Source organism: Meleagris gallopavo, chromosome 5, assembly GCF_905368555.1.
Source record: "Meleagris gallopavo chromosome 5, MGAL_WU_HG_1.1, whole genome shotgun sequence".
NCBI lineage: Eukaryota > Metazoa > Chordata > Aves > Galliformes > Phasianidae > Meleagris > Meleagris gallopavo.
Window position 1 is genome coordinate 48,270,599 of NC_139408.1, and position 20,454 is coordinate 48,291,052.

A 20,454-nucleotide genomic window follows, 5' to 3' on the forward strand; every position below is an offset into this window, starting at 1 on the left:
CCCAAGCTCCCTCACCTTGTTTTGGGCCTTCCTGATGGCTTCGTGTTGTAAACCAGGCCAAGAGGGGCTATTGCAGAGCCCCAGGGGCCATGGTCATTCCTCAGCCCTCAGGCAGGGACCAGGAGGCTGCTGTGGGGCCCAGCTGAAGCAGAGCTTGGGCCAGGGCTCCCTTCTCACCCAATTCCATGATCCTGTGTGGCTGCCTTCAAGCAGCAGGATGCCTGGGAGGGCAGGGGTGGGGCAGGCTTGCTAGTTACTTATAAACTTTTATCTGCTTTGGCTTGGAGAGCTTGTGGTTGTCCTTCAGCAATCATCAAAGGCACTCCATCTGCCTTCTAGAAAACATTTTTTTTTTCTCCAGTTATATTGTAAACCTAACTATTAGATAAATGAGGGAAATTTAAGCTTAATCGAAGGGCAATCCGCAGTCCAAGCTGACATCTGCTAGCTGTTTAGTGCTGGCTTCCCACCTGGCTAGAGAAAGATAGACAGCAGGATAAGATGTTCAAGTGAGAACTAAAGCAGAAAGGCATGGATGTGAAACACAGCACTACAGCTCCAAGACCAGGAGAAAGAGCCTTTCTGGTAGGAAGAACTCAGCCAAATATCAGTAAAGTTTATTATGGTTTGCTGTATAAATATGATACAATAGCTCACGTGTTTCTTAATTATAAAACCATTTCATGGAACAATTAAGATTGCAAAAGACCTCTAAAATCGTTTAGTCCAACCATCAACCCACCCCACCCTGCCCACCAACAATACACCTCAGTGCCACACCTCCACACTTCTTGAACATCTGCAGGGACAGTAACCCCACAACCTCCCAGGGCAGCCTGTGCCAATGGAGTACCGCTCTTTCTGAGAAGAAACTTTTCCTAATACTCAACTGGAACTTTCCCTGGTGCAATTTAAGGCCTCTACCTCTTGTCCTGTGCTATTTGATGGCATACCTGACAACAGCAAGCGCTTTTCTAAACTTCTTCCTCACGGATAGTCACAACCATTCTGTGAAAGTCTTTATTAATCTTTCTTCAGCTTGACAAAGTTGGGTCCCAGCTCAGTTCGTGTTTTACCTTGGCGTGTGGTGCTACACCTACAGTCAGCAATAACTGCACTGTCACCCAGGTTGAGCACAGCCTGGATACAGCATGATCCTATAGTAACACTAGCAACCTGCTGTAAATGACCTTTTCTTACCCTCCTTTGCAGGCCTCCTGTCATTAAGACAATCAACTGAAGTTTGTTCATGGCCATTTAATGGGAGCAGAGTCCCAAGGTGCACAGGATGGGCAGGGGGGCTTGGCTGGTAGAAGCAGTAACACCTGGTCCCATCTCCAGGTGCTTTACTCAGCACTATAAATCCATCACAGATTGCTGAAGTTCTGAGTGCAATTGTCAGGTGCTAAGGGTAGAGAGCAACTGTGATCAACCTCACCAGAAAACCAGTGACCCTCTTTAACTGGTGCTTTGCTACCTGAGAGCACAGCAGATACTAGGACTTCCAGAACCTTCAAGTCTCCCTCCAGAATGGGAGGACTGTGACAAAGCAGATTGGGAACACAACTGCTACGCAGGTGAGAAACAACCAACAACTTTGGTTACTTTCGCTATATAGTATAGTTTCTGTATCAGGCTTGGCTATTAACATGTGGATGAAGTAGGTTAATGGCATTGTGGAACAGCTAAGGGAGCTAGAGAAAAGTCAGTTTCTACAGAGGAGTAATACAGAATGAGGAACATCATAATCTTTAATATTGTTCTTATGTTTGCTTACTAAATTGGCTGAGAGTTGTGAAACAGCTTGCTAAGGACACTGGAAGTTGAATATCTGATCATGAAGTGCCAGCAGGACTGAGGCAAACTACTGCTAAAAAGTCATACCAGTATGACTCACTGGGCACAGTGCTGTAGGAGACAGGAGCAAAACTGTGTTTCCTGAGGGAATCAGGCATCCCAGGCCCAGTAATAGTCTTTGAGAGCTCAACATAAAGGGAATTATTATTCCACATTTGTAACATATATGGATTTCTAGAAGAAAACAAAAAGTCAAAACCACTAGAGGGATTAAACTCTCAGTTTATAAGAGAACCTTTATAGTGTTCTCTCTTGTCCACTTAGTAAGCTGACTTCTTATACCTGTCCTTTCCAGAGTGCAGGAGAGTTGTTAGATGACATATCAGCTCCTAACTCCCAAGAAATTTTTCAGTATTTTCTTCATGGAGAAAGGTATGGTGACTAAGGTTTTTTGATGAAATACTATTATTGAGGGTATCAAGAAGCTGGTGGTTGGAGAAGAGAGGCAGGAAGATGGAATTGTTCCAAGGGCTAGAAATGACAGATCTAGGTCAATGTCAATAGTGCAATATACTGCATGTAGGGAGAGAAACAATACCAGCACCACGTCCCATTTATATCCCCTTATCACCATTAGTGATGGCTTTTATAGCTGGAATATCACATGCTTCCTGATTGCTGAGTCAGTTCCCATTGAATCACAGAGAGAAAAAGTTAGAACTGCACTGAAAGTAGTTAGGAACAAATGTCAACATAACATCTCCAGTGTCTTCAGTGATAGTGACTCCTATTCACAGAAATAGGTACAATACACAGAAGACCAAGTTAGATGATCAGGAATAGTAAAAGCCCTTATAAGAAGCAATTTAAACTAGAACCCTTCCACTCCCAGAGGGCTTCTAGTAAGTGAAAGGTATGAGCAAATATGAAATTCTGTATACTGTTGAAAGGATGAGTGGAAAAGGATTAGCCATTTCTCACAACACGAGCTGTGGTATGCCACATTGCTGATCAGTGAGCTGAAGGTTAAAGAAAGAAAGGGTTTTTCCACATCTCAGTTCAATTCTGCCAGCAAGTTACACTGAACATCAGATACTAAGAATAGAAATGGCTCAGAAAAGGTTTAGGAAAAGCCCTGAAATAAAGGTCAAACAGCAGCTAATAAAATATTGATTCAGGTATTAAAAAAAAAAACAACATATGTATTCCATTTCACATACAAAATCATGCAAGCAGCTATTGTCAGGCACAAGATATTTAGGCAATGCTTTGAGTTGAAGGCACCCTTGTGTTCTCTAGAAAGTATCATTTGCTACTGCATGCCAGTCATCCCTGCTTCCACGGTCTGATGCATGCAAAGCATCTACATCTAACTTGGCATGAAGAGAAACCAGTCCTAACCTACACACAAGCATGCCCATTCATGCACCAAATATTCTTCATTGCACACCAGGCCAAAGCTCCAAATTGGATGCACATGTCCCAGGAAGTTAATTCTAAGTCTAGACCAAGATTCATGTGAGTGTAGCCTGCTCTCATCTAGTTTTTCAAGGTTACATAAAATATCCCTTATTAAAAAGTATCAGTATTTTAAATAGTGCAGACACTCATCCTCTTCATCTAAAGAGCGTGTGCCAATGCTACACCAAGCACACACAAAGCATCCTCCTTCTGCGGAGCACTCAAACCATTCAAACAAACAAAATGCCACTGCAGCAGCTGGAGCTGCTCTGTTAGCTTTCTTTTGCCAGTTTGCATTTTCTCTTAACCCTTGAGTAAGGACCAATACTGTCATCAAATACAAAGTCCCACAGGACTCGAATCCAGGACTGGTGGTAGGGGAGGTTGTCATAGTACTCTGCAGCAATCTTCTTCACCTGGAAGAACAAAAGAGAGAATGAGCTATTTACTTGCATGGTGTCAAGTGCACTTTGGTCTTATTTTTTAGATTTGATAGCACTGCCATAAACTGAAGTTACTTGTTATTGCTTGTGAGGTTTCTGAAGCACAGTCAAACAAGATAGACTTAAGTACATTTAGATACTTAGCAGATTTATTACACAAGTTTTGCCTGACAGTGTTAGGATTTAACGGATGATGGATCTCTGCCTTCAGTCAGAACCAAATCTCTCTCACTTGGGAGGTGGAGACTTTCCATAACAAGATGACTAATCCACCTCATAAATTGCCAGGACTCCAACACGTATTTAAAGCAATGTTTGCCACTCCTAATACTTGTCTGCAGAGAGTCCTAGGTAGGGGAGGAACAGCAATTGAGAAAATGCTGAAGGCACAGCCTGGGCTGTGTTTCCTTAGTCTTTCCTCCGTTCCACTCCCCTGATACAAATCTGGCTTCCTTCTCCAAGCAGAGGAGATCCCAGGGGTGTCTCTCCTCCTCTGTCCATTGCTAGAAATGCCTCAAGGTTCGTCAGTAGATTTATCAGTCTGACACAATTTTATTCCTGTTACAAATCTCCAAGTTTTACAACTGCTGCCATCACAGAAGCACTGTGTGCTGTTGGGGTGTTTGTAGGATGGGGATAACACCTGACAGCCTCAAAGGACTGTGAGAATTCCTGAGCTGTCAGGGCTCCAGCCAGATGCTCTGCTTTTTTGAAACACACTTAGGAGAGCAGCTGGTACTGTACATTTCACAAAAAAACTAGCTGGGCATTGTTTTATTAGAACTCCACCTCCTAGACAAACAAGGCTCTGTACCAGAGCAGCTGGGCAGCATGACTTGTCCTTTTAAAAATACTGCAGAATTTAAAAGCCAGTTGTGAAGAAGACAGTGAAGACTTCCAGTGAAACTCTGAAATTGTGCAGAAATTGCCAACTGGGAAGAGGCACTCAGCAGCATCTGATTCATGATGATGTAGTCTTAATACAGCACTTTGTGGAAAGGTAAGAATGACAGCAGGAGTCAAATCGTAAGCCAGTACTACTCATGCTGGTTACATCGCTAGCTGAGCTTCCTGGCAGACAGCTCCTGTGATGTAGGTGGGCAAGGCTCAAGTCTTGTTAGGCACTTCTGTGCACCCCTTGTGCAGGTGGTTGTGTTGGAGGTGGAAGATTCAGACCAGGTCTGATTATGTTTGGTCTGTCACTGAATAACTGTCTTCCTAATAATTTCTTACATCTTGCTTTAAAGTGTTGGTCTGTGCTTCAGATGTGATTCATTTTCAACATGATTCAGGTAGAATTTCCCCTTTGAAGAACTTGTTAATGGCTACAAGAAGGGTAATGTCCAGCCACTGGGTAAGATCTCTGGAAAAGCAGATTTAGATCCCTGCTCAGCTCCTGTGACCACAGTCAGAAATAATTTAATGTGAGTAAGTGAAACAGATGATGAGAGGAAGGATTGTTCAGACAGTATGCTCCCTGGGTGAATGAAAGTCACTGCTGAGGCCAAGTGATGGAGGAGTTGCTTGCTCACCAAGCACATTGATTTAGCACTTCCCTGCAGGGTCTGGTGGCATCTCATTTTGAATAAAACCTCAGTGTGGAAACCATAGGAGATGGGCAAGGTTTTGCTCTGGAGCAGGTTACCCTGGATCATCTTGGGACAGTGGCTTTTTGCTCCTGCTTGGCTTTGTGCTCAGCAGCACTTGGTGCAGGATGGCTGGCAGCATGTGCACCTTCTGCAAGTTCTCTGCACTCCAGGCAAGAAAACTGCATGAGGTGTATAAAAATCAGGGAGAGAAGAGAAACCATTATAAAATGTTTTTGACAAAATAATGGTGTACAGGGAAAGTTTAGTGAATAAAATTAGAGAGGTGACATCTTGAAGGATTTTCTAATGGAAAGGACATGGAAGTTTGTTTGGTGCCTCTTTCCATTTTGCCATCACATGGGAGAAAAAAAACAAGTGAACAAATTTATCTTCTGCCATGGATAAACACAAAAACAGCCTATTGCTATTTGTCTCAGAATCCCTGTGTGCAAAACAAAATGGCCTCCTCTTTACTGCCCACACAGAGTACTGGTCAGGATTTGTTTTTTTAAATGTGCTGATTCTTTTTTAAATATGATGTTAATATACATCTGTTAAGTGTACTTTAGAGTGGAAAAGTCATCCTCCATGTTGCATTCTGGTTGCAGAACAAAACCTGTGGATGGCATTTTTTCCAGGTAGCAATTTTTGCAAACAGCGTTACCAACATCTCAGAAAGAAGTGTATTGTAACGCAGTATTTCTTAATCCTGCCCTTGGCCCCCCATTCCAAGCTCTCCATATTGCATTGGAAAGGGTCCATTTGCTTCAGTTCCTCCCTCCCTCCTTACAGGTCACAACTTGGAAGCATTTGATAGTTTTTGAATGGAAATTATAAAAGGATAACCCAAGACTAAATTCTGTAATAAGCGTAATAAGTGCCATGTGTGTAGTATATGGATGCTTTTCTTCAATTAGATCAAGATAGTAGATAATAAATCACATCTTTTGGGTTCAAATTTTGCTTCTTGTCACCCATCCTACTCCACAGTAGCAGATATGGTCTAGTGGCATTACAGCATAGCTGCTACAGACTTTCTCCTGGGGCAAAACAGAAGCTAGAGGCCCTTGTGACAAGATGAAAAATTAGGTGTAGAATGCTAGAAAGCAGAGTACAAAAGTTCCTTCTGTATTCCTTGAGTGTAGGGGAAGGAGAAAGAACTCAAGCTAGCCCTCCTGGCCATCACACGGTTAAGGAAATCTGCAATTCAAATGAAGTACATCTACCATATTTTCCAGCCTTGTCTATCTAATAAAATCTTGTTTCATGCCATGTCTTTCACAAGCTTGAATAACTATGAAAATGAATAACTAGTTTGCCTCTGGTAATGTTACAGTTTTTAGTGTAGCTTGTAGGAAGAGTACCAAGTTCCTCCTTGTTCTGTGTTCCCTCTCATCAAAAGTATATTCAGTCTTTCAGATCATGAAGAATCAATCTTCTTATTCCTTTGGTAAGTAACACAATATTTTGTTATTTTAAAGCTTCACTTAAAGGCTAACCTAGTCATAAATCTATGGCTATAGTTTTTAGAGCAAGTCCTTCATTATAATGTTAAATTATAATGTTACAATTCATTATAATGTTAACATCTCCTTGTGTAATCTCTCATTATACTAATGGGACAAGTTCTTACTGTGCACTCATGTCACTCATTTACAATCTCCATAAGCTTATGGCACAGTCTAATTCTTCCTCTTTCAAATGTGCCACAGTCCTAGGGTAAAGGTCTTTCCAGTGACAAACATATTACTCAGAAAGCACATACTGGATGAAACACCCGTAATAAAGGACAAAATTTACTTTCTGATAAGCAAATGGAAGACCCAGTTAGTTTCCAAACTTAAAATATTTTCTGATCTTAATTCTCCTCTCCATTCACTCATGCAAGAACAAAGAAAGGACCTTTTTCCCAACTTAAATTTGCCAATATTTGAAACTAAGTACAGTTAAACTATTAAAAGTTTGAATGCTAAAGAGACAACAGTTATTGAGTGAAGAATCTACTGGGCAGGTAAGCAGGAGAAAGAAAGGGAGGTTTCTACCCCTATTTGTCATTAAGTTCATACATTGCAGCTATCCAGAGAGCCTGTACCCTCCCCTTCCAAAGAACTTTTCTTCTCAATTTGCAGAGAAAAACAGCCAACAAGGGACACACTATTTTCTGCAATAGCTGTTTTGACAAAGAAGTTCTACTTCATAGTAGATTTTTCACTTGTTCATTTGCCAGTGACTCAATATTTTCCATGTTGTTCTATCACGTAACAGTGAATGATAAACCTGGTACCTCCTTTACCAGCAGGGCAAGTCTCAGGTGCCCTGAAGTTAGAAACAGATGAAGAGGAGTTCATAAAATTAACTCTATCCTCTTTACAGAGGAGTGCAGACACTTCCATCTGCTCACTGCCTTGAGGAGTTAGGCTAAACTATTTGTGATGTGGGTGGGGAAAAGCTTTTCAGGTTTCATTCAGATCTGGAGCAACAATCCCAGCAAGTTCAATTCGTCACTTGCCTCCTTTGAGATAAGAGAGCTAACCTTCTGCTTTTGTATTTACGTTTCAGTAAGCTAAGTATCTAAGCCTATCTAACAAGTTTGAACATTTCAAGCTAAAACTAAGCCCACTTTCCAGCTGAGGTACCAGATGTGTCAGGAAGAGGAGTTGGAAAACTTCACATGTGAATGCTGAAACCCATCAAGAATAGCCAACTTCTTCAGGAGACAGCTCCAGCAGTCAAGGGGGGGGATTAAAAATAAATAAATAAATATGTATATACACACTCATTTGGTATATGTGCTTTCTGCGCTCTTCTATCTTGTTTCAAACCTCCTCTCAATGTTTTTGTGATTAAGAAAATGGGTTATTGATGAATCAGTGCTTAGATTAGACAGTCCTAGTGGTCTTTTCCAACCCTTATGATTCTATGACTCTAATATCAACTCATAAAATGGGGTTCCCAAACTTAATTTTCCTGGATACACCATCATAAAAATTGAGTCATGCAGTAGTGTGGAGGTCACAGAACTATAATTTCAGCCCTGCCTCCTCCTCACAAGGAAGTTCCAGCAGTAGCTTCCAACAGACAGTGTTTCCTCCCAGCCATGCCAGAGGATTTGGGTGTAGGAGTAATGCACTGTAGTCACATCCTTTTGGCACTGTGAGCACAGCTGCTGAGGAACTCTTGTATTAAAATCCAGAAGAGCAACTACATAGCTGGCAGTGGATTCAAAACCGTTCCTGGACACCTGGGCTTTGAAAATTTGATTCCCACAACTGATAAAATGTAAACAAAAAAAGATTTGATTTTAAAAGAGTAAAGCCACAACATTTTCCCAGTGACAGGCCAGGCAGCCTCAGTTTCAGTGGGTGGGGCAGCAGAGCTAAAACAAGTCATGGAGAGCAGGAATTTATTTTCTACTGCTATTTGTAGCAAGTTGGAACATGCTCCAGTACTTATGTCATCTCAAAAAATAGAAAGATTTTTGTTTGATGTTAATTAAGCAATATAATTAATATATAGATTGACCATTAGACAAGTTTCAAGTAGTGGTTTCTTCCTGTCTCGCTTTAGATCATCCTTTTACACTTTGAAGGGTCAAGAACAGGTAGATGAGGGAAGTAAAGAAATTCAGACTATTGCTAAAGAATCATATAACATAAAAACAAACAAACAAACAAACAAACTACCAGTTCACTTGAGATTATGATGTACTTACCATTGGCAACTTGCTTCCGGGAATACTGGGGAAATCATGGTGCTCCATGTGATAACCTACATTAAAGGTGAGCCAGTTCAGAGGTCCATAATAAGAATACGTCTCATATCCTTTTAAGAACATGTAGTGTTCTGCTATGAAGTGCCCAGATATGGGATGTAAGCCCATGCAAAGAATTGTACCTGCTATTAAGTAAATAATAGGTTTGAGTCCCCAAAGGTAGAAAATAATAAAATCCACAGAAAACTGCACAAGGGCATTAAAAATTTCCATCTGTGTAATTGCTTTGGGATTCACATACAGTGGTCTCAGACTGTAGAATAGAGGTTGGAGGAAGAGCCAAAGCAGTTTCCGAAGTGGTGTACAGAAGAACCAGCCTTCAAAATCCGTGGGAATGTCCACATCCAGGCTGTCCCCACCAAGGTACCGATGGTGGTCTATGTGGTATTTCTTGAAGGAAGCAGAGTAAGGGACACCAACTGGCAAGTTGGCAAAGACTGCAAACCATCGGTTCCATTTGGCCTGCTTGTTCCCAAAGGCGACGTTGTGTGAAATATCGTGGATGGCTAGGGTCAATGAGTGGTTGATGCAACCCCCAAAAGCATAAGCCCAGAAGAAAATCCATTTCCAAGATAAGTCTTTCACCAGATAGCATGCTAGAAACTGCATGAAAACCATTCCAGATACAATCCATTTCAAATGTGGATCTGGTCCCATCAGAGTCTTGATCCTTGGATATTTTGCTAAAGGGAAAAAAATGCAAAGAAAATCCATTAACTCACAAAAAGGTAAACATGACCACTGCTGGTGCTCTTTATTTTTTATCATCTTATTTTTGAGGCCCTAGTCTTATAAAATGGAAATTTCAAAGCCACTACCAAAAAGGCTTCACTAATATATGAGCTTTGTTCCCATTTCTAGCATCGTGTCCAATATATGTGTGTGTGCATATGATGACCTCGATGGTCAACAAGTGGCCCCATTTATCTTCATGAGGATGAGTATTAAACCAGTGACCATCAGACTTGAGCTGTCACATTTTTTCACTTCCCTTTCTTTTTGCTTAGTCCAGATACTATTTTCAACAGGAAAGAAATACAGATGCCTTCTTTGTAGTCCTTTCCATTCTTCGGTTTCAGACACACTAGCAGAGGAGGAAGGCCATGCAACAAGCTCTCCTGGTTTTACTGTGTGGTTATATGACAACTGCAGCACTAAGAAAAAGTAAGTGTTTGAGTGTTTGCCAGTGCTTACAACATGCACATGTCTTTACAAATACTAACATCACTAGAAAGTAAATAATATTATTGGGAATCTGTAAGATACATAACTTGTTGTTGTTGTTCTCATTCTGCTGGGAGCCTATCTTCAAGCCAGTGAGCCTGTTCTCAAGTCACATCCCAGAAGTAGGCATGAAAGTCACATAGGCAATCCCACAACAGCTTCTCACAATATAGAATCACAGACACATGAGTTAGACTTGCCAGATCACAAATGTGCCAGTGCAGCACCATCTTACTGATCTTTGGATTTTTTTTGCCATTCATTTGTTCTTTTAAGAAAATGCACAGAAGTGAAGCTTATCTTCTAGGAACTGTTCATTATTTCAGATCTCTTCACAAATATCCCACCTCTAACTTCCAGTTCTAACTCTCATGTTTGTTTCTCAAGTTTTATAGCCTTTATCCACCCACTGACCTCTCTTCTTTTATTCATATTCTGCAATTCTCAATAATTAACAGCTTTCATAAATAAGACTGTAGGACAACTCACTCATTATGAGCATGAAGTTACACAATGTGTCTCTACAAGTTTTACAGGTATATTTTACGAAAAGAAAACTAAGTTTCATCTGACTATTGCACCAATACCAATGCTACTGTTATACCATTTAAGGCTACAACAACTTGCATCTGTGCAGCTGTGTATACTACAAACAAGCACTGGATGATACACTTCATGTGACCTTGCAAAGTAGTGCCAGGCACTGAGTGGAGAATTTTTATAGGAATGAACATTGAGACATCTGCAGTAGTTCGGAAAGATCCAGCGCTACTTAAGGAAGCAGGTTGATGTGGTCATGCTCTGCAAATATTCCAGCAATTTTCAGCCTGTTGGTCACTTGTAGCTGAGCTTGACAGAGGCCAGAGACAATAAGAGACAGGTCTCTCTCTGCAGAGAGGGACCTGGGCGTCCTGGTGGATGACAGGTTGGCCATGAGCCAGCAGTGTGTCTTCGTGGCCAAAAAGGCCAATGACATTCTGGGGTGCATTAAAAAGAGCGTGGCCAGCCAGTCAAGGGAGGTGATCCTCCCCCTCTACTCTGCCCTGGTAAGGCCTCATCTGGAGTACTGTGTCCAGTTCTGGGCTCCCCAGTACAAAAAAGACAGGGATCTCTTGGAAAGAGTCCAGCGGAGGGCCACAAAGATGGTGAAGGGCCTGGAGCATCTCCCCTATGAAGAAAGGCTAAGTAAACTGGGTCTGTTTAGCCTTGAGAAAAGAAGACTGAGAGGGGACCTGATCCAGGTTTATAAATATCTGAGGTGTGGCGGCCATAGCGGTGAGGCCAGTCTCTTTTCAGTGGTACGTGGAGACAGGACGAGGGGAAACAGACATAAGCTGCAGCACAGGAAGTTTCGCACGAATGTGCGTAAGAACTTCTTCACAGTGAGGGTGACGGAGCACTGGAACAGGCTGCCCAGGGAGGTTGTGGAGTCTCCTCTGGAGATATTCAAGTCTCACCTGGATGCCTACCTGTGTGACCTGGTATAGGGAACCTGCTTTGGCAGGGGGGTTGGTCTCGATGATCTCTGGAGGTCCCTTCCAACCCCTACAATTCTGTGATTCTGTGAATAAAGATTAAGTACTGTGGATGATGATGAGAAAAGGGATATTATCAATTCTTCCCCTTGTTCAGACAATGGGGCAAAATCTTCATTAGGACTACTCAGGCAAGTGGGAAAGAACTAATATAAGTTCACATTGTTCTGAAGTCAGTCTAAGTTTTTAATAAAAACCTCTAAGTAGTCTAAGTTTTTGTAACTTTATAAGTTATACTTTTTCACACTAGAAATGCCAAGATGCTGCAATTCATTCCCTGATACCTATATAGGTTCCAAATTTTAACGCAAAGTGCCAGGATATCCACTTAGCTATGCTGTATGTTTTAGTTAGAGAACACTGAAAGTGTTGGACCAATTTACTGTTGCTGCAGTTAAGGAGGATTTTAGTTTATAATCTCTTAGGAGAGATTTCAAAGCAGCAACTTCTAACCACCAGCAGCATGGTCTGCAAGCAGTACTTCACGTGGGTTGCATTTATCACAGGTAACAACTATGAAGTAGTGTGGTAGGGTTTAATATTAAATTCAACACATGATTAACTTCTATCCAACAGTAAATTTGTGTAATAGTTAAGCCAAAACACTGTGTCTGTTTATCATTAATGCTGATAACCACTTCCTCATTCTGTAAAGGAGAAGCCCTGGGGAGGCTGACAGGTGGAATTGAAAGTACTGCAGGCTGAAGCCCCACTACTGGGGCAGTCTGCAGAGAAGCTTTCACATCAGGAGTATTGTAAATGCAAAATGTTGCATGCAGACCCTCCAAAACTTGAAGCAGTGCTCTCTTCAGTGAGATATATCTAAGCTTGGATGAAGTGATCCTGATGACTGCAGCGATATATAATGCTTACGTGTGAAGATGTGACAACCTAAGTATTATTATTTCTCATTTTTCACTCATCTTCATGCCTTGAAGTTAGATGAAGGAGTCAGAAGAAGTCAAGATATAGCATTTACAATTGAAAAATGGGGACAGCTTTCTGTGACAAGTGTCTGCAGATGATCAGCTGGGCTGTGCAAGCCAGGAATTAGCTGTCAGCAACCTGCACATGCCAAAAGCAACAGAATCAGATATTGGGTCCTTGTGCAGAGCTGACCCATGAGCCATCAAGGAATACAAAACCTGTACAGCTACACTGTAAAGATCACCTTCATTTCCTCTGCATAGTACTTTTGGAAGTAAAAAGACACTTCTTCTCCTTTTGAGCCTGCTAGACTTTCACACTAAGATGCATCTGAGCAGAGATTTGTATCATGCTTCTCTTTTCCAAATCACTTTTGTTTTCCAGTTCCTGAACATTTGTCCATTATTAATATGGCTGGCTTCCATAAGGTCAGAGTCCATCCCTTTCCTAACAAGCACGGAGTCAATGCTAATACATGACCATAAAATGTAATTTATAGTCAGCTCTTAATTATCTATGATCATAGCATGGAGGGAGAACAGTAATATGAGAAAAGCAAACAAATATTAGCCGTTCTAGATAAAAGAACAAAGAACAAAGAACCAGCACTAAGTTATGTGATCACACGGGACATGGATTCACTCTTTAGAGTACAATTGGACAATTATGGTCCCAACTACTTTCATGTCTCCTCAGCATTTGATCCAGCCTCCAGCTTGCTGGGAAGATCTGCAAGCTCATTCCGCAGACTGGTTATCCGCATTGTTGTTGTTTAACCAGGCAGGTGGCTGAGGACCACACAGTCATTCACACAAAGTAGAACTCATGGGTTGAGATAAAGCTATTTACTAAGATAGAGAAAAGGAAAAGGATAATAATTATGACATATATATATACAAATGTATATAACAAGTAATGCACAAGCAGTTGCTCACCATTCCTGAGCAACAAAAGAGAGAGAGATGAATTCCCATCCCCTTCAGAACTCATTCTGCTTGATGTTATATAACATGGAATATCTCTTTGGCCAGCTTAAGTCAGCTATTTTAATTCTGTTCCCTCCCAGCTCCTTGGGCTCTTTGCTGTGAATGGCCTTGACTCTGTACAATACTGCTTCTCAGCAACTACAAACATCAGTCTGTTATCAACATTGTTTTTCTCCTAGAACCAAGACATAGCAGACACTCTGAAGAAAACAATTCAGTCCCAGCTGAAACAAAGAAACACACACACTTCTTCCAGTTGTTCAGGAGGAGCCAACAGATTGCCACAAGGAGGGCAGGGGTACTGGTGTAGATGTACAGCAGTGCATAAACATGATTTCTCTCTCCGAAGTCAGCACGTGGTGAAAAAGAAGTGCAAGTACATTGGTACAGCATTTAGCTGTAGATAATAATTCTGTCCAACCAGCTCCACTATCTGCCTGCCATAATCTCAGAGTAACAGAAATCTCTAGGGGGGAGTTGAAAAAAACAGCACTTCCATTTGTGCAGCAGTGTGGATGGAAGAACAGTGGCTGAGACCCAGATAGAATTCAGCAAGGGCAACAGAGTATCTCACTGATTTGTCAGCACATTTTCGTAGACACCAGATCTAGTCATGGGCAGGAGATGGAGCTGTTAGAATCACAGAGGAGCAGCAGTGCCCATATCCACGAGAAGCTAGTAGTAGCAAGAGAAAGAAATTATTCTAATCTTTTATTTCAACGCAGCAAGTATAGCCAAAGCTAGCACACAACTCAGCATAATGTTTTTAGAAGGTCTGTTAAAAAGAGGGTGTATGGGAACTGTTAAGTCACAGCCTGAACTGATGATTGAGCACCTGATGAAGAGGGTAGCTGGCCCAGGAAGCACAGGTGCAAGAGATTCACCTGTGCTTCCCACGTGACTGGAAGGGGTGGACCCAGGGTCTTCCTGGGCTCATTTAAGGGCGAGCCTCTGGAAAGAGAATGTCTCCTGGGTGAAGGCTGCTTCTTGAGAAGGAGTGTTCTATAGCCAGTGATGCTATCTCCAGTTAGGTGAGTCAACATTTTCCTCTATATGTGATTACTGATATTCCTAATTATACTTTTTCTAGTATCACAAAGAGCTTATCAGAAGTAATTTCACTGCTTCCAAGGACCAATTGAAGGGAAGGGAAAAAAATAAATAAGCAGTTGTGATGCTGCTGTCCTAGACTATACTCTGTTGCTATGAGCCTGTGGCAGATCAAGTAAGAGACACCAGGCTTAGGATGTTGGCTCTGCCTTACACTGAGGCTGATATTTGTACCAGAAATAAGCAAGTCAGTTTGCTGACATCATAGTATTTTGCTTTTCAGTAGCTTAGCTTGTGAACATACTTGAAAAGGGCACAGCACATCTGAAGTGGTTCTGAATTCAAACCATACATGTATCAGGGCACTGGTAGAACACATGCAAAGGATGGCATAAAAAAATATGCTTTCTTCATCCCCTTCAGTATGCAAACTGATAAGAAATCTTTATGACCCAGCTTGTTACAAAGAGGTTTTACATTTCCATTATGCAAGAGGGCCTTAACCTTCTATCACCCATGAGTTCCTAGGTAGCTTTACGTGCTAGGTTCAAGGTTGCTGGGTCACCCAGTGGAGTTTGCCAGATGCAAAGCACTGCATGGTGCTCATAACTGAAACAGTGTCAGCACCATTACTACAGCAGCTATGATCTGTTTGTGCTTGTTCAGTAGTTGATTGGAAGTTAAAGGATATAGGACAGCTAAAAGAGTGATTCCCAACTTTCTCGTACAAACTCATGCAACATAGAGTATGCTGAAATCTTCAGTTGCACTTAATACATTGTCAGCAGAAGATCAGGAGAACCTGCAACACTGATTTTCCTACTCATGTCATTTATATTACATATGATCCCCAAAGGGAATTGGCATGAGCACTGAGACAGCAGCTGCTCTAAATGCACTGTTCGAAGAACTTGCACATCAGTGGCAGTGCTGTGCCCACATACTGAAATACAAAGGGGAAACAGGCTCCTTGTTTCTTTGCCAGAAGCATATACAATTCAGAGCTTTGATATATTGAGATATGTATCTTTCATGTCTTAGTAGGTACAGTTCAGACTTTTCCTAAGTATGCAGTTTAAATAGGCAATATGAGAGTCAACTGTAAGAAATACTGATCTCTAAATAAGTGAGTAACTTTCCTCTTGGCTGAAAACTATTATATTTCTAAATTGCCTAAATGCAAAAATAAAATGTATTCAGGTATTTTCATTTTGAGTTTCCTCACTCCACTGCTGATAAATTAACATCTTGGTCTTCCTACAGAATTAAGTACATATGAAACACCTGTGCCGTCTTCCTACCAAATAACTTGTCAAAGAGTGAGTATATAACCATGCTTAGACATTAGATCATATTTGGTTGCCCCTATCCTACAATGAGGAACACTCATTCAGCCCTCATCCTTGGAAGAAAACAAATGCTTCTCAAAGAATCCTGAGACAAGACACTTTTCTGACCAATCTGAAGTAATTTTATGAAGTTTGTGCTGTGGGTTGGATCAAAACAAGATCTCATTCTTTCCATTCCACAATATATTACTCATTGCTTGCATTTGGAAGACTGTTTGCAGATGAAGTGACTGCTCACTGTATGCTTTGGTGTTGCTCAGGTGTTGGTATTCTGATTTCTTTTTTTCTCAAGTTGAGAAAAACCCACAAAATTCAATCTTCAACAGTACTATGATCTTACATAAGTACTGTATGTGCTTTAATTTAGCAGGCCCTTACCTTCAGTGAAGTAGACTTCTTAATTCTACTAGAAGTCCTTATTCTTTCTACTTTCTGCCCAGTCTCTCTCCCTAATAGTGCTTGCATAACTATACAGCTAGGCAAGGCAGATATAAGGCTTTCTTCCATCAGATTAGTTATCAGCTGGTGATTTCCCTGATACAGTTCACCACAGCACTACACCAATCTCAGTTCTGGTACATGACAGCAACAGGCTTTTCACAAACAGGAGGGTGAGAGGGAAGCAATGAAATGATTCAGTTTAATAAACTGAAAAATGCAGACAAAATTAATGTGAGCTTAAGACCAAGATTGAAGTATCAGCTTGGAGAAGAGAGTTCCTTAGCATCTTAAGAAGCAGCTGGTACCTATGCAGTACAAGCTAGAGTCTTAGAGGTAGATACTCCGAAGAGGAAAAAGTACTACCTCTCCCTTGTGCAACATGTCAGTCCATTTGCTAGCCTAATTGTAACAGTTAGGAACTGCATCCCTTGTAGACTCATCTGTTGCAACAGTCCTGCTGTAAGCTAGCTTCTAGCCAGTCCAGTTGTAGTACACAGCTGAACTGCTAGATGAATAACCATCTACCTCGGAGACTAACCCTGGATTATATCTGCTGGGGCTGCTGTCTAGGAATCAGTGTAACTGCTGCAACCAGAAGCCTTGAAAGACTGGAACTTGAAACTCATGTTTCAATGATAAAAATATCTCTATCATCACCAACAAAGTCATAGACAAACTGGGGCTGCTAACAATCGAACCAGGACATGAAACTCAGCTTCTCTATAGAAACATGCTGGAACACCAGTGTAAGAAAATACCACTTCTGTAAAAGGAAATTGCCTGATGAGTTTGTCAGTCTGCCTGTACTTTTTTCCTAATAGATGGTTTTTAATTTGCATTTAAATCAAGTAGCCATACCTGAGGGAGATCAACATTTCCAAAAGCTACAGCCTAAATGGAAAATAATCAAGCTTTGGTGCTTAACTACTAAATCATTAACCTACAGGGAGGAAAGTACTTTCTTTATCAGCAGAGAATGCTTCTGACCCTAAAGCAATGCTATATACAAAGATGTAAATTACAAGGGTATTTCTAGGTACGCATTCATATGCAAGTAAGATTCAAGAGGAGCACTCCACCCAACAGGCACCAGACCTTTGGTAAGGACACTAGGTACTGGGAGCTTTTGACCTTCAGGCAACACAGTTGCAGTGATTTATACCGATAGCATGGTAATTTCAACGATGTCTGGCAACATTTCAGCACTCGTGACCCTTCTGCCCTGTCAGATGCAAATTTTTCTGTCCAGCTTTTCTGGATCTCCATTTCCCAGTGCCACAGGAGAGTGGAAGGTCGGCAAAGGGAGAGACCTATAGCACATGCCTCCTGCTCAAAGCTCACCCAGAGTTCTCATAACCAAAAGAATCAGCAGCACAACAGCCAGAGGCTTTATTTTATATAGTGATGTCATTTGCCTCTCTATCATTACTACAGAGAAAAATAATTATTTTCCCAGATATAATTTAACATGGAGCAGGATATTCTGCCATCATAACTACGCCAGAAATGTTTTTGTAATTTAGAGTCATCCTAGGTTAATCTATGGGAGTGTGGAGGAGCTGCACCTGATTACCACAGCCCCAGCCTCTTCCTTGACAAAAAGGAAACCTAAAAACTTCATCCTACTGAATAGTAGGATGAAAGGAAAAACCAGGTAAAATCTCCTTTATTGATTAAGTGTTGAAGCATATTTTAAGAAATATGCAGCTATATTCTGTAACAATGCTGAATTACTGCTTGTTCAGAAAGCCCTAAGCTTCCCAAGTCCCCAGAAGTAAAATCCTCCCCAACCCCATGTGCTTACATGCAATTAAATGCTACCTGTACATGATAAAAATACAGGCAGTGGGGCTCTGTTAGCAGCAGGGCTTCCTGCTGTTCTCCAGCAGACATCCATCCGCACCCACCATTCTCCCCATCTGTTTTACTGTGCTACTGAAAAAAAATAAATAAATCGCATTTAGAAGAAGCCCCTCTGTTGACTTGAATAAATTGAAGTAACGCACCAAACTGAGCTGGAAGTGGAAATTGTGAAAACAGCTTAAAAGAAACTTATGAGGTTCATATAGATCACAAGTCATCACGTAGGAGAGGTTCACACATCATCATATAGGAGAAGAGATAAATTGCTACAGACAAAAAAAGGGATTCCAGTATGCCTTCCAACGCGTACACGGGCTATCCGTGCAGAAGTAGCTGCGAACCGAAGGAAGCACAGCCACAGGTGCAATACCCGCCTCGCCCAGCCCAGCCCGCAGCACTGTGAGCTGTGCGGAGCAGCCCCCCGACGTACCCAGGATCTCCTTCCTGCGCTGCGTGTGGGGCTGATCGGTATAGACCCACTCGAAGTCCCCTCGGGTGACACGATTCCCCATGGCTCCAGCACTGTACCCCGCTCCGAGCCGCCCTCATTTATAGCCCCGCGCCTGCGGAGGGGCGGTGCCGGGTGCTCGGAGGCGGCCCGAGAGGTGAGCGGGGAGGGAGGTTGGCTGCAGGGCACGGGGTGTAGCGGGACCGCCGCTGCCATCGCCTCCCGAGGTGCCCTCGGGGGCAGCAGTCCGTAGGCACGCGCTTTGAGGCAAGGCGTTGGGTAAGAGAGGGAGTCCAGATCCTGTAAAGTTGGTGCCTCAGCCTGAAGTGGGATGCGATTTAGGGCGTGTGAGCTCCTCCCAGCTTGGAGAGCATGCAATGACATAAAGGTGACCAACGCCTGGCGCACGTCTCCTTGGTGCTCTGGCGAATCTGGCGTGAGCCGCCCCAGCAGCATCCAGCCCTCGGCTGGGTCATGCTCCTGGGAGCCCGGTACAGGGAATCGTGCTGTGCCCTTGGCAATGAAGTCAGGCAAAGGACTTGCTAAGCTTCAGACTCCTCTCCAGCCTCTGATTCACAGGGAGAGGTCACCTGTGTTACAAAGCAATGTTTCTCCATGCACAACTCCAAATTAAAGCGCTGCTTTTGTTCCCACTGCACTCTTGTACAAGTCTGTACTTGAGCCACTGTTTGCCCTCCACGCTCACTGTTCCTTGAAGTGCACTTTTCACTGACCACATCCTTTTGGCAGCAGCTCCACAACCAGGAGAGAATCTTATACCCTTATGTTCCTAATCCCTCCTTACTCTTATCCTTCAAAATGCCTATTACTGTTAGAAGTAGCAAAAAAACACAAACAAACAAACAAAGAAAGAAAAAACAGCCCTGAAAGAATATAACAATATTTTTCAGCAAAATTTTTGCCTGACCATGTTGGCAATACAATCACCTCTCTCTTTATTCACATTGAAGTGAGATTGGTAGTTGTGTGAAAACATATAGGCTAAAAAATACCGACAACACAAAACAGACAAAACAAAAACCCCATCACGTCTGCTATACAACTTTAGGGCTTACATTTTTCAGCACTTTATATAAATGTTTTCCCCTTGAGTGATCTGAATTTAAACCCTTGAACAATGCAGGTTGAGTGGAAGGAGTGCCATGTAAAGGTAAGCAGCTTTGCCCAGAGTGGAGGCAGGAGAGTGAGCAATTTGCTTTTGCAGATCAGCTCTCTGTGAGCACAATGCTCCGTTCTCCACCACTGCTCTAACATGAAGCTGGTGTTCACCCACAGAGCTGCAGTTAATGGACTGTTAATCCAAGTGAGGCTGTTACACGTTTTTATAAGTAATGACTGAATTGTTCAGAGAGCAGATGCATCAGTATCTCAGCTTAAACCTGTAGTTGGCTCTAATGTCTTGTTGGCAGTATCTGTGGAGAGGCCAAAGATTTCAAGAAAGTGATGACGCTTATCTGTCACTTCCTGCTCAGGAGTTCTCAAGGTCACTATAAAAGCAAATTAAAGCAAGTTAGTTGTAAACAGAACGAATATGACTTCATCCCTAAA

At 42.1% G+C, this 20,454-nt stretch overlaps 1 protein-coding gene across 1 annotated transcript; it reads right to left on the reverse strand.

Annotated features, from left to right (window-relative positions):
• Nucleotides 1–596: 596 nt before the first annotated feature.
• Nucleotides 597–19,243, reverse strand: DEGS2 (delta 4-desaturase, sphingolipid 2). Its single transcript, XM_010711906.4, has 3 exons — nt 18,868–19,243; nt 9,003–9,745; nt 597–3,674 (listed from the first exon to the last, which is right to left on the reverse strand). Exons 1-3 carry the CDS (start codon nt 18,947–18,949, stop codon nt 3,531–3,533), a joined length of 969 nt encoding a protein of 322 aa, XP_010710208.1. The 5' UTR covers nt 18,950–19,243; the 3' UTR covers nt 597–3,530.
• Nucleotides 19,244–20,454: the final 1,211 nt, after the last annotated feature.